This window comes from Nelumbo lutea, chromosome 4, assembly GCF_056320005.1.
Source record: "Nelumbo lutea isolate HS-2025 chromosome 4, American lotus-T2T, whole genome shotgun sequence".
Taxonomy (NCBI): Eukaryota; Viridiplantae; Streptophyta; class Magnoliopsida; order Proteales; family Nelumbonaceae; genus Nelumbo; species Nelumbo lutea.
In genome coordinates this window covers 50,414,081-50,428,936 of record NC_142687.1, presented here as the reverse complement: position 1 = coordinate 50,428,936, position 14,856 = coordinate 50,414,081, and the positions used below count along the sequence as shown (strand labels likewise).

General features: G+C 38.1%; 1 protein-coding gene across 1 annotated transcript in view; it reads left to right on the top strand.

The window, feature by feature from the left end:
* Positions 1–3,985: 3,985 nt before the first annotated feature.
* Positions 3,986–14,856, top strand: part of LOC148855687 (Zinc finger, C3HC4 type (RING finger) family protein) — a 91,574-nt gene continuing 80,703 nt past the window's right edge. The window contains exons 1-2 of the mRNA XM_088941507.1: positions 3,986–4,467; positions 6,260–6,986. Of these exons, the coding sequence (XP_088797633.1) occupies positions 4,124–4,467; positions 6,260–6,986 (1,071 nt within the window). The 5' untranslated portion in view covers positions 3,986–4,123. The remainder of the gene's footprint in view (positions 4,468–6,259; positions 6,987–14,856) is intronic.

Genomic DNA, 14,856 nt, shown 5'->3' with positions numbered 1-14,856 from the left:
TTGATGAGATGAAAAGGGAGAAAGATGCCTTCTTTTGAAAAGACATTGACAACAGGGGGAGCTTAAGGTCTCCAACCCTACTTAGATCATTCGAATGCTCAACATTGTCAAGGAACTCTCCTTGGCAATCAATTGGAACTGTTTTTGAATGCATAGTTATATTTTTCCAATTGATAAATTATGTGATTAGTTTATCACCTAAGCTTAATCTTTTATATTCATATTTTGATGAGATAATTGCATAAACTTACAATTGGTATTAATTCTAAAAGTTTACAAATATTGTCCAAATGATAAGCTATGGTTTATGTTTCTCACCTATGATATAAATTGTTTACATATTTTCCATGAGAGATTAGCACATGCTTATAGTTGGCACTATTTAAAAATTTAACTATGCTTGTTTTTAACTATTAGGGTATGATTCTCAAATTCCCCTCTCATCATATACTCTTCACTATTTTATCTTAACTTTGATGAGATTTTGTTTATTCCTCTACTTCATTCACTTTTGTCGATGGCAAAAGGGAAGTTTGGACTGAATGAGAAATGATTATTGTAGGAAATTGAAAGGGATGGTAGAATCCATCGTATGGACGCCAAAATAGTTACGGAATGGGTGGGCGAATTTCAAAAAATTTCTACCTATCTTTCAACTGGGAATCACATTCCCTAATTTTAGAATCAAGATTCAAAGATCCTACTTGAACCAGAACCGAACCAGATCTGAACCAAAGAGAGAAGGGAGTAATTATACCTGATCCAGAGAAACAATATCTCCAAAAGTTGGTGTTCACACCCAAATAAGGCACCAAGATCTGCTCCTGCTGAAGATGACACGACAACTATGGAACAGAACCAGCAGAGTGCATTCTACACACTGAATCCTTCACAAGAATCCTTTGGATGACAATGAGCACCAAACAGGATCAGCCTTTCAACAAAGACTGATATCAAGAACTTTTCTTGATCTTTCTCTGACAGAGAAAATGAACTGCAATAGAAAGTGGCGGATGCAACAGGAGGGAGCTAGAGAAGAAGATGGCGAACTGATGTGGGCAATTTTGAGTGTGTGAGAAGTGACCGAACCATGTCTAGAAATGTCCTATTCCTCCTCTTTGAAACACCATTAAGCTGGGGTGTTGTAGGAGGAGCCAACTGTGAGATAATCCCATTGGCCTTCAAGTAGTCCTTGAATTCGTTAGAGAGATACTCGACACTTCGATCTAATCAAAGGGCCTTAATTTCTCTCCCTAACTGTTTCTCGACCTCTTGTCTGAACTCTTTGAACTTTTCAAAGGATTTAGATTTATGTCTCATTAGGTACACGTAGCCATATCGCGAGAAATCATCGGTAAAGGTGATGAAATACACGTGTTGGTTGCGGGTCCTAACACTTAGGGGACCACATACATCACTATGTATAAGGTCAAGTGTGCTTGTGCATCTTTCAGGCTTACCGTTAAATGACTGCTTTGTCATCTTGCCTCTAAGGCAAGGCTCACAAGTGGAAAGGTTTTCTACAGTTAGAAAACTCAAAGGACCATCTTTTACCAATCTTGTGATTCAGTCAATACTGATGTTGCCAAGTCGGTAATGCCACAGGCACGTGGGACTAACCATGTCATGAGTCATTTTCTTGGAGATTTCGACCGACGTAGTTTCGATTAGGTTAGTTTCTAGAGTAGGGTGTAGAACATAGAGACCGTTCTCCAGTTCCCCGCATGCGATGAATTTGTTGTTATTTTTGATAGTAATCATATTACTAAAAGAGACAGTATATCCATCCACACACAGTTTAGAAATAGAAATCAAATTTCTTCTTAGATTTTGTACAAAAAGACAGTCTTTCAGTACAAGAATCCCTTCTCTAAAATTCAATTCTACGGTTCCTATCGCCGTAGCTGCAACACTTGCAGAAGTCCCCAAGTAAAGTGTCACCTCTCCTTCACTCTGTTTACTTTGAATCCCTACAGTGAATTACATGCATGAGTTGAAGCCCTGGAGTCAACACACAAGGACACAGAAGTTACTAATAAATTAGTTTCTATGACACAAGTTTCGAAAGTACCTTTCTAAGATTCCAGGTAGGCAGGACAATTCCTCTTCCAGTGGCCGCCAGCTTGTAGAAGTGACAGGCATCGGATGCCTTGTCTTTCTTTTGTTTCTTAGATTTGGTGGTTTTCTTCTGAGGCTTTCTCTTTGCCTTCCTCTTCTTGCCAGATTTTCCAGGTTCAACAAGCATGGCTATCGGCTCATCTTTCCTTATTAATTCCTCAGCTCTTTGCAACATATTGTTGAGCTCTTGGACGCTGACATTCAGCTTGTTCATATTAAAACAAGGAAGTCTAGAAATTTTCTCATTTTTTTTAATTTTTATTTTTCTAATCCCATGTCATTTTTGAAACAACCAATGAGATGCACTTTCCCAATAACCTAAATAATCTCTTCTCCTAAAATTACTCCTAAACTACCTCCCCACTTTCTCCAAAATTATCTCTAATTCCTATTTATCTTCTAAATTATCTCTAATTCGTATTTATCTCCAAAATTATCTCATAGTTTCTCCCCTAAATTATCTCTAATTCCTATTTATCCTCTTCCCTACTTTTTATCTATATCTATATAAAGAAAGATTGGATTAAAAAATTTAAGAATTATTTAAATATTCTAACAAAATTATATATAACTTCAAAATATTTATTAAAAACATAAAAAATAATTTTATATTTTTACAAAATATATCACGAAAATATGTACTAACAATTTAAATTATATTTTTCCGGATTATCAATTTAAATAATTTAAATGTTTTCTGGATTATCTATTTAAAATTTCAAATAACTAGATTTTAAATAGTTAAATTAAAGAAATTATGTAATAAATTTAAAAAATTTCTTCAAAGTCAAAAAATAATTATAACATAATATTGAAATTAATAATAATTTAATATATTACAAAATTAATAATAAAATTATGTAATAATAGTATAATTTCATGATATATTTTTGTAAAAATGTAAAATTATTTTGTGTTTTTAATAAATATTTTAAAGTTAATAATTTTGTTTGAATATTTAAATAATTCTTAAATTTTTTTAATCAACCTTTCTTTAGATAGATATAGATAAAAAGTATGGGAGAAGATAAATAGGAATTGGAGATTATTCAGGAGAGAAACTCTCTACTACATTAGATATAATTGTGGAGATTAATAGGAATTAGAGATAATTTAGAAGATAAATAGGAATTAGAGATAATTATGGAGAAAGTGGGGGAGGTAGTTTAGGATAAATTTTAGGAGAATATATTATTTAGTTTATTGGGAAAGTGCATCTCATTGGTTGTTTCAAAAATGAAATTGAATAAAAAATAAAAAATTCAAAAAAAGGAGAAAATTTTAATTTGTTTTAATATATATTTACATCTATATATAGATGTGTTAGAATTTATAAGCATTTTAAAATACCGAAAAAAAAAAACAAAAATACTCCTCCAAATTTTTTAATTAAAAGAAATGCAACACGAATATGTGTTGCAAGATAGAGATTGATTATTCTAGTTTGTTGAATTCTGCTTTGCTTGAAGAGCAGAATGGACTTATTCGGTCACTCTTCTGCTTGCTGACCAGTGACCAGGGTAAGAGAAAGAGGGAAGAGAATGGGGGCAAAACTGGAAGGTTAACAACAAAGTACGCACTGCCCAAAAAGTTTCATTAACAAAGTTCATAAGTGGGGTCATTCTCAAAGCCAAAAAGGTAGTTTTAGAAACCATAGAGTATATTTAGAGTAGTTAGTGAAACCACAGGTATATTTAAGTAATAAGTCTGACAAATAATATCCAATCAACTTGCACTTGCCCCCGCGCACGTTAGAAAATCGTTCTTTAAGGACCAACACCAACCCGCCAAAAGTCATCGCCCGGACAACACGGTCGCGGGAGATGGTCCCGATTGAGGAATCTGTCACATATAAAGGCACCGAAGGACCATCCAGGCATCCGGTACGAGACTCAGATGACAAGGAACGTCGGTTAGAAATTTATGAGAACCCGCCAGAATCAGGCCCTCTTTTGCTTGATTTCCAGAATTGTTCGTCGGCTGAGTTTCTTGTTTACGACCGGCAATGGAGTCTTCAGGGACTGATTCATTCCTTTTGGAGGATTTTGGACAGAAAGTCGACCTCACGCGGCGGATTCGGGAGGTTTTGGTGAATTATCCTGAAGGAACGACTGTGTTGAAGGAGCTGATCCAGAATGCTGATGATGCCGGTGCGACTAAGGTTTGCCTCTGCTTGGACCGCAGGGTTCACGGCGTTGGCTCGTTGTTGTCGAGTAAATTGGCAGAGTGGCAAGGTCCGGCGCTGCTGGCCTATAATAATGCGGAGTTCACGGATGATGATTTTGTTAGTATCTCTCGGATTGGAGATAGTAAGAAGCAGGGGCAAGCGTGGAAGACTGGCCGCTTTGGGTAATTCATTTAAGCCCTCGGTTATACATTGATTGTATTGCTTTTTGTATTATAGCTATATGTAGGTGAATGGGTTTATTATTAAGGATTAACATTAGGAACGGAGGAATTAGTTATTGACAGAGAATGTCGCCTTGAGACATCATTCTTTAAAATGAACATTACCACCCTGTTCTGTTTCCTTGGAATGTGACGGTAAGGAATGAACAAGGCTTGACTGGCATTATGAATGTTCTATTCTTTGTTCATGGCTATTCATGGTTAGCACGCATGGTATGTAATGGTAGATTTTTTTTTTTGCAATTTGACTTGCAAAAGGCAATTGAGTATTTGGTTATCAGCTTCCAAAAACAAAAGCCGGTTGATTCTGAATCATATGGTACTTGAATGTTGTGAACGGAGATACCATCAATTTTGACATGGAAGACTTCTTTAGGAAGATCTGCCTGTGGTTTTAGCTTTGGATGTGTTCAACAATGTTTGCAAAGGCCAAAGGATCTGTTTATAGTAGTTGGCTTAATTAGAATGCAACGGACATAACTGGCCCAATTAGGCAGCGATAAGAAATAATAGATAATATGAGGCCCCAATAAATTAAGCCCATTATAACTAAATAAACAAAAAGTAAAGAGTAAATACAAAACCGCCTAGCCCATGCACTTTTAATCGTTGCAACATTCCCCCTCAAACTGAGCATAGATGCCAATTATGCCCAGATTGCAAAACAAATCAACAACCCGACAAATCTTTTCTTAGAAAGCCCTTTTGTAAACAAGTCAATAAGCTGTCTTTTTGAAGGTATGTATAAAGCACATAAAGATCACAGGAAACAATCCTTTCACAAAGTGCCTAAATCTCAATATCTTTTGTTTTGCCATGATGGACTGGGTTGTTAACTACTGTTGATTGTAGCACAATTGTCATAGTATAACTTGAGTTGACCTGAAACCTGCATTGCAAGCTCCTTGTGCAAAGTCTGAAGCCACAATAATTCAGCCACCCCATGAACTTAACCACATCAAGCTCAACTTTGATGGATGTAGCTTGGCTAATCCTGTATTTCCACATAATTGGTGGTGTGTACAGATTTCCATGGGAATGTGATAGCAATGTATTCAGGTTTTATTGGTTTTGGGGACTCTATAAAAGCTGAGTTGCTAGCTGTGGTATTAGGATTGAGGCTGAGCAAAAGCCTAAGCATGAGAAATGCAGTGATAAGGGTGATTCCCAGACTGTTGTTGACTGGTTGAAGGACACTCAAGAAGCAGGCAGTACAGGAATTTATTAAGAGAAACCAACCAACTCCTAAGGGAAATGGTTGTTTCTGTCAGTTGGGTACCTAGATCAGCAAACTGCTTGGTTGATTCACTTGCTAAGCAAGGGACAGAAATGGAACAATTGTTTTGGGGGGTAAACAGTGAAAATTGTATGTATAGGTAGGTTACATGGTAAAAGGGGGGGAAAGGTTACTAAGGCTAGCCTTAGAAAAGAGACCCTTACATATTGTACACCACATTCTTTTATTATAATCAATAAAGTAAAATGGTAACAACCAAAATGAAAAAAAAAACCCTGAAATAAAAGAAGTAAAAGGAAGAAAGAGAGGTGAAGCTGGTCTTTTCTTGTGAAAACCAAATTCAATTAAAGTGTTTTAGAAATGAGTAGTGTGCTTGCTGGCAATGTATGTGTACTCTGTACTGATTGTATTCTTTTTCATTTTCAAAATCTGGCACTGCAACTCTACCAGTAAAATGAATTTCTGACTTTTGCTTTGGTGGTCTGATTTTTCAAGAGTGGGCTTCAACTCAGTGTACCATTTGACGGATTTGCCCTCTTTTGTAAGTGGCAAATATGTGGTACTATTTGATCCCCAGGGCATATATCTTCCAAATATTTCAGTGGCAAATCCTGGAAAACGCATTGAATATGTTAATTCTTCAGCCATGTCACTTTACAAAGATCAATTCCTTCCATACTGTACTTTTGGATGTGACATGAAGAGACCTTTCCATGGAACTTTATTCCGTTTCCCTTTGAGGAATGCAGATCAGGCAGCAACTAGTAAGCTCTCAAGGCAAGCTTACCTGGAAGATGACATTTCTTCCATGTTTCTCCAGCTTTATGAGGAAGGAGTTTTGACATTACTTTTTCTTAAAAATGTCATATCTGTTGAAATGTATATATGGGATTCTGGAGCACTAGAGCCACAAAAGATTTATTCCTGCTCTGTCAATTCAGCCAATGAAGATACAATTTGGCATCGTCAAGCACTTCTCAGACTATCTAATTCTATTGTCTCCTCAAATATTGAAATGGATTCCTTTTCATTGGACTTTTTGAGTGAGAAAGTTGCTGGGAATAGTTTGGAGAAGAAAGTGGACACCTTTCACATAGTGCAGGCAATGGCACCAGCATCTAGTAAAATAGGAGCTTTTGCAGCTTCTGCTGCCAAAGAATATGATATCCACCTACTGCCTTGGGCATCAGTTGCAGCTTGCATATCGGACAGTTTACTGAAGGTAACTGGGAATTCTTCATTTCTTCATTTGCCTATTTTTTTTTTATTTTTTATTGGCTGAACTTCTTACTAATAGTGTCCCAGATAACGTCTAGTCTTCCATGATGCATGTCTCATGTTATTAACTTGCTTTCTGCTTATTGATCTTTACTTCTTTGTCCTTCTATATATTTTTAGCATAGAATATGAACTTTGCTATCCTTCTAACTGTGTTACATTTGCATTCTTGCCATTTCTTGGGATTGCATTGTTCATGGTAGAGGAAGAATGTGATGCTCATTGCTTTTAATCTTTTATTTCTTTTTCCTAATCGGTGTTAATTTTTTCTTTTGAAAAGTAAGAGAAGAAATTTTATTAGGCTCCATTTAGAAGGAGTACAAATACAAATATGTAGAGTGCAAAACCTTGTATTTTGTATGTATTTGTATTTGTACTCTTTCCAATAATAAAAAAAGGTTACAAAATAGGTGACAAGATGGCACCTCACCAAAACAGAACAACTAAAGACCAAAAGAAACACATTGATACAATTCTGAATTTCAAGAACAGTCCAAGAGTTCTCCCCAATATCTGATCTTCTAATCTGATTGAACTCAGGAAGTACCAGAACCCAATCCAAGATGACCTGGCCTACTAAAGCCACTAGCACCTCAATGTTTTTGGACTTGTATTCGTACAGTCTCCTGTTTTTCTCGTTCCAAATAACCCAGCACACAGTAAAAGGAAAACAGATCCAGACAATTCTTGCTTTTCTACTTTCACTTATCCTTGGCCAAGCTCAGCTAATGACCTTGGCAGGAAAGAACTTACTCCAAATAGGGACGAACAGAATTCCTACAGAAAAATTGCAAACTTGCATGAGTAGAACAAATGGTAAATGGATTCTTCTTCTGAGCAAACAGAGATAACAATAACCAATAATTGGTGTTAATTATTGGTTTACTTTTTGATTCTGACCTGGCAAATTGCAGGCATAGAAGGGCCGTTACCCAATGTTGGTCCAGACAATCTGGGGTCATGGGAGAGGTGGTTTTCATATGGACCTAACCTTCAACCCTTTTTTTGACAAAGTGGCTGCATCAGCCTTGAAACTGTGCTCTCCTGCTTGTCAGACTGAGATTTTACAACTGCAGCAGGCAGTTGTCCTTGGCAATGCAATCCATTTCATTTAATGGAGGACTGATATATTTAAGGCAGGGCCTAGTGTATAGCTTGAGTGAAAGCCCAAAGGACTTGATTTATTTAGGTTTTTAATTTAGCATTTTGAAGATGCTTATATTATTCAGACCTTTAGGGCTGCAATGATTTGGCAATACTAGGGTTAAGGATGAAATTCATGAAACAAGCAGAAATCTCTATGGAGAGAAGGTTTCAAAATCTTATATTTTGAGAACTAGGAATAATTTTCAAAAATGGTTTGATGGTATCGCTTATGGGGATGAACTGTAAAGGTGATTGAAATAGATAAATAAGTCAAGAGTTCAAAATTAAGGTTTTTTGATTGCCATTTTGGTGGAGAGGTTTTGCTTTGTAAGAAAAGAAAAAGGAACATAGGGTTGTCCAAGAATCATTAAGAGAACTTTTCAGAGCAGTTTGCTCAATCCTTATAGATTGATTGGTTTCTTCAGGTGTTGATGCCTTCTCAATAGCTGAAAGAATAATCTTGAAAGAGAGAAGAGAGAAGAGAGAGGAGAGAAGAAAGAACTAGGTGTTGATGCCTCCTGAATATGTTTAGTCAATTCCTTTATGACCAGTGCAAATAAATAAGGGATAAGTGCTGAACCTTGGTGAAGACCCTTCATAGCTGCAAAGTTTGATGTTTCTCCCACTCTATCATATGCTTTTCCTAGATCAATGAACATCATATGGAGATCAATTTTGTTTTTGAACTTTTCCATCAATTGTCTCGAAAAAAAGATAGCATCTGTGGTTGATTTCCCTAGCAAAAACCCAAATTGGTTCTCTGATATATGTGTTTCATTTTGTAACTTTTTATCAATTATTCTCTCCCAAATTTTCATAGTGTGGCTCAGGAGTTTTATCCCTTGATAGTTATTGTTAATGTCGACTGTGTAGGGGTATTTTAGTCATTATGGTTATGTTTAAGTTGTTGATGTGTAATGTTCTATTAGTTCTTATGTCCCTCACTTAAGTAGGGGCAAAGATGTACTTTTATGATTTAATAGAAACATATAAATAGATCTGGCCGAGTAGGGAGAGACTGATTTTCTCTCTTGTTCGAACCAGACTTCTCTCCTTTTCTATTTCCTTTTCTTCTTCTTCTTCTTCTTCTTCTTCTTCTTCTTCTTCTCTTTTCTCATCCTTCTCTTATTTCTACAATCACTATCCTAACAGAATTCTAAGACAGATTGGATTATAATATGGTATCAGAGCCTGGTTGAGCAAATCGAATCTGCCCAGAATTCTGGTCTTCACGCATCCAGTCTAGGGTTTTCTTCTTTTTTCTTCGCCATCAGCTGGAGATAAGGGAAGAGGCTGAAAAGGAGTGATCGCCGTCTTCCCTTGGAGGTTTCTATGCCTCTAGTCGTGCAGTTCGTGGGTGGTTGCTGTGGTTTGTAGGAAGCCCTCCCCTAATCGATGAAGAGAAGAGGACTGATTCGAGTGATGCAGTGGGTGTCGAGTATAGTTTGATTTTCTGGTGATTAGGTAAGTAGTTTTTATGCAGTTTTTTATTGTGAATGAAATGGTGAATATGTTTCAGATCGTATGGCGGAAATTCAGGTTGTAGTGGGTTAGGGTTTATGCAGATTTCAGTGTGGTTTGAAGGGGGAGTGATCTTCAAGCAGTGTGGTGAGTTTTTCAGGTAGTCATGTGGTAGGGTTGTGGTGTAGACAGTGCAGAATTCAGCAATAACTGGTGCTGAGAACAATGTGGTTTAGTGTGCAGTCGGCAGAATTCAGCAATGGGAGACAACAGTGACAGTAAAACTAGTGTGATGGTTCCTACTGACTACCTGAATGTTTAGATGACCTCTATCAAGTTGAATGGAGAAAATTATGTACCTTGGGCGAAATCTGTAGAAGTCTTTCTTAAAGCAAAGAAGAAAGTGAAACACATAAGGGAGGAAAAACACTCTACTGATTCTCATGAGTATGGTGACTGGGAACAAGAAGATGTACATATTATTACATGGTTATGGAACAGTATGGAACCCAAGATTAGTATGAATTTCATGTTTCTTGATACTGCCAAGGAAGTGTGGGATCATGCTAAGAAGTTGTATTCGGGTCAAGACAACACAACTAGAGTATATTAGCTGTATCAGGAGTACTTTAATTTGCAACAGGGTAATTAGAGTCTTGAGGAATACTATGCTTGCATGAGAAACCTTCGTAATGAGTTGAATGTGTATCACCCCTCACCTCTGATGTTAAAATTTAGCAACAACAGAGAGAACAACTAGATGTGACTGGATTATTGGTGGGGCTAAAATCTGAATATGAACCAGTGCAGGCACAGATACTAGGAGGATTAGCTCTCCCTTCCTTAGAAGAGGTGTTTGCTTGACTTAGGAGGATATCTATTGGCTCTACAGAGAATTCTAGTGTTTTCGATAGATCAACCTTTGTAGTATCAAGGGGCCGTGGTGTTAGAGGTGGAGCTCAATCTGGCTGCAGTGGTAGCAGTGGACCGGTATATGGCCGTAGTGGTGGTGGTGGATCTATGTATAACCGTGGTGGTGATCGTAATGGAGGTTGAGATTCAGGGGGAGTTCGTGGCAGATGACGTAGTTAAGGTCCGAGAAGATGTATACACTGTGGTATGGATAGACATACCATCAATTATTGCTATGATTTGCATGGTCCACCTTCAACTTGGGCCAATCATGCCATGACCAGTGATAGCAGCCTTAGATAGGAGAGCCATTCAGTTGATCAGATGCCCACTACTTCCACAGATGTTCCCGGGAAGGAAATGATGAATGTTCCCTGTGATGAGTATGAGAGGTTTGTTTAGACCACATCTCAACAGAATACAACCACTCTTGCACACTCAGGTATGGCTTGTCTGGTATCCACACGCAATCCCTGGATTATTGACTCTGGAGCCTCCGATCACATGACTGGAACTCCAGGTGTGTTTTCTTCCCTCTCCCACTGCCCAACATCACAATTTGTTACCCTTGCTAATGGTTTCACATCCTCCATTTGTGGTGTTGGTAATGTTAACATGGACCCTTTATCTTTATCCTCAGTTTTGTATGCCCCCAAATTTCCTTTTAACCTTATGTCTGTTAGTAAGTTGACCAAGTCTCTTAATTGCTCTGTCACTTTTTACCCTTCTTCATGTGTTCTTCAGGATCTCAAGACGGGGATGAAGATTGGTGGAGGGCATGAAGCTGGTGGATCGTATTACCTTGATGGTGGTGGAAGTACGTCAATAGCTCTCCAGACATCCCTTTCTCCTCTCCAGTGGCACTGTCGGTTTGGTCATCCGTCGCTGAAAGTTTTGAAGTCTCTTGTTCCTTCGTTGAGTCATCTTTCTGTTTTGGATCGTGAGTCATGTCAACTGGGAAAACATTATCGTGTTACCTTTAGTCCTAGGGTTGATAAGCGTATGTTGAATCCTTTTTCTTTAGTTCATTCAGATGTTTGGGGTCCTAATAAAGTAATGTCATACAATGGTTATAGATACTTTGTTATTTTTGTTGATAATTATTCAAGGATGACGTTGCTTTATTTAAAGAAAGAAAGGAGTGAATTGTTTACCATTTTTTCAAAAATTTTATGCTGAAATTCGCAACCAATTTGGTGTCCACATTAAAGTTCTTCGTTTCGATAATGGCTGTGAATATTTTTCTACACTATTTCAAGAATATTTGGAACAACATGGCATTATCCATCAGACTTCATGTACCTACACCCCACAACAAAATGGGGTGGCTGAGAGAAAGAATCGTCATCTTTTGGAAACTGCTCGATCTCTCATGCACCATATGAATGTACCCAAACCTTTTTGGAGTGATGCTGTACTTCTTGCTTCCTGATTAATTGGATGCTCACGTCTATCCTTGATGGTCAATCTCCCTTCACCACTTTGTTTCCTACCTTGTCTTCATTTCCCCTTTCTCCTCAGGTTTTTGGGTGTGTCTGTTTTGTTCATAATCTGGGACCGGGAAGGGACAAGTTAGATGCACGATCCATTAAGTGCATCTTTCTTGGCTATTCCCGGACCCAAAAAGGGTATAAGTGTTATAATCCTAGTTCTCAACGTTTCTTTGTGTGTGCTGATGTTACTTTCTTTGAGTCCACTCCGTTTTTCTCGGGGTCAGGTGATGTTTCTTCCTCCTCACCACCTCCTCCCCTTCCACTTCCAGTTGCGGATCCCATTCCACTTGTTCCAGCTGTGACCAAATCTTTGCCTCTGGTGTCACCACCTGTTGAACGAGCACCTATTCGTCAAGTGTATACACATCGCCAACATGTACCGACTCCTCCTCCAGCTCCATCCTTGTCGATAGATCTGGCAGTTGTTCCCACACCAGCCCCGACCCTGGTTTTTGAACTTGATCTTCCCATTGCCTTGGGGAAAGGTAAGCGCAGTTGCACCCTTCATCCTATTTCTAATTATGTTTCTCTCACTCACCTTTTTGCTTCCCATCACCAGTTTATGTCCTTGTTATCCTCTGTCGTTGTCCCTACGGGTGTCCAAGAAGCTCTTGCCTCTCTAGGGTGGCGCCATGCAATGGAAGAACTCTCAGCTCTATCTCATAATCATACATGGGACCTCACCACACTTCCTCCTGGTAAGCAGGCTGTTAGTTGTAAGTGGGTATACACTGTTAAGTACTTACCTGATGGTAGTGTAGAGCGTTTGAAAGCTAGATTGGTTGCCAAAGGGTACTCCCAAACATATGGTATTGACTATACGGAGACCTTCTCCCCAGTTGCTAAGATTGGTTTCACTCGTGTTGTGATATCCCTAGCTGCTATGTATGATTGGCCTCTTTTTCAGCTTGAAACCAAGAATGCTTTCCTACATGGTGATCTACTTGAGGAGGTCTATATGGGGCAACCACCGGGGTTAGTTGCTCAGGGGGAGGATGCTAAGGTGTGTCGACTAAAGAAGGCCATTTATGGACATAAACAGTCTCCTTGTGCATGATTTGGTAGGTTCAGTGAGGTGGTAAAGAAGTTTGGTGTGAAACAGTGCCAGGTTGACCACTCAGTCTTCAGTCATGACTCTTAGGCTAGAAAGATCCTATTGGTGGTATATGTAGATGATATTGTTATTACTGAGAATGATAAAGTGGGAATTGATAGGTTGAAGATCTTTCTACAAGAACACTTTCAGACAAAGGACTTTGGTAAACTAAAGTATTTCTTGGGGATAGAAGTAGCAAGGTCTAAGCATGGTATTAATTTGTGTCAAAGGAAATATGTTCTTGATTTGTTGGAAGAAACAGGATTGTTAGGTGTCAAACCAACTGAAACACCTATGGAAGCAAATACTAAGCTGAGTAGTGATATGGGTGAAGAGTTTGGAGATCCTAGAAGGTACCGGCGGCTGGTAGGTAAACTAAACTACCTAACCATTACTCGACTAGATATTTCCTTTGCGGTTAGTGTGGTAAGTCAGTTCATGCAGAAACCTTGGGTTCCGCATTGGGATGCAGTTCTAAGGATTGTGAGGTATTTAAAGGGGGCTCCTGGTCGCGGCTTGATATATAGAAGTGGAGGAAAACTTTAAATAGAGGGATATACTGATGCTGATTGGGCTGGCTCTATATCTGATATGAGACCCACTACAGGCTATTGTACTTTCCTTGGGGGTAACCTGGTGACATGGAAAAGTAAGAAATAGACAGTTGTGGTAAGAAGTAGTGCAAAGGCAGAATATAGAGCTATGGCACATACTACTTGTGAATTAGTGTGGTTGAGAAATCTTCTACAGGAGATGGGATACACTATTGACACTCCAATGAAATTCTACTGTGACAATCAGGCTGCAGTCCATATCTCTTCTAATCCGGTGTTTCATGAAAGAACCAAGCATATAGAGGTTGACTGTCACTTCGTGAGAGAGAAGGTGCTGAGTGGAGTGATAGATACTGCATATGTTAACACAGGAAACCAATGGGCAGATTTGTTTATTAAAGGGTTGAGTTGGGGAAGAGTGAACTACATATGTAACAAGCTGGGACTATATGATATATACTCACCAGCTTGAGGGGGAGTGTTAATGTCGACTGTGTAGGGGTATTTTAGTTATTAGGGTTATGTTTAAGTTGCTGATGTGTAATGTTCTATTAGTTCTTGTGACCTTCACTTAAGTAGGGGCAAAGATGTACTTTTATGATTTAATAGAAACATATAAATAGATCTGAACGAATAGAGAGAGACTGATTTTCTCTCTTGTTCAAACCAGACTTCTCTCCTTCTCTATTTCCTTCTCTTCTTCTTATTCTTCTCATCCTTCTCTTATTTCTACAGTCACTATCCTAACAGAATTCTAAGACATATTGGATTATAATAGTTATTACAACTTTGTATGTCACCTTTGTTCTTAAATATGGGCATCATATTGCTATTTCTCCATTCATCAGTCATCTTCTTTTCTTTCATTGTCTTATTAAATGGCTTAGCCATAATAAGCCTACCTCCCCCATACCTTTCCACACTTCTATTAGAGTACTATTTGGTCCTAACGGCTTTCCCTTCTTCATCTTATTTGGTGCCTCTTTGACTTCAACTATTCTAATTTTATGAAGGTACATGTTATTTCCAATATTATTAGTATGACTAATCTCTCTTTTGCTAGTTCCCTCTACACGTTCATTTAGTAATTTTTTTAAATAGTTTTTTATCTTTCCTTGATTTCCTCATCTTTACCACGACTTTTTGATCTTC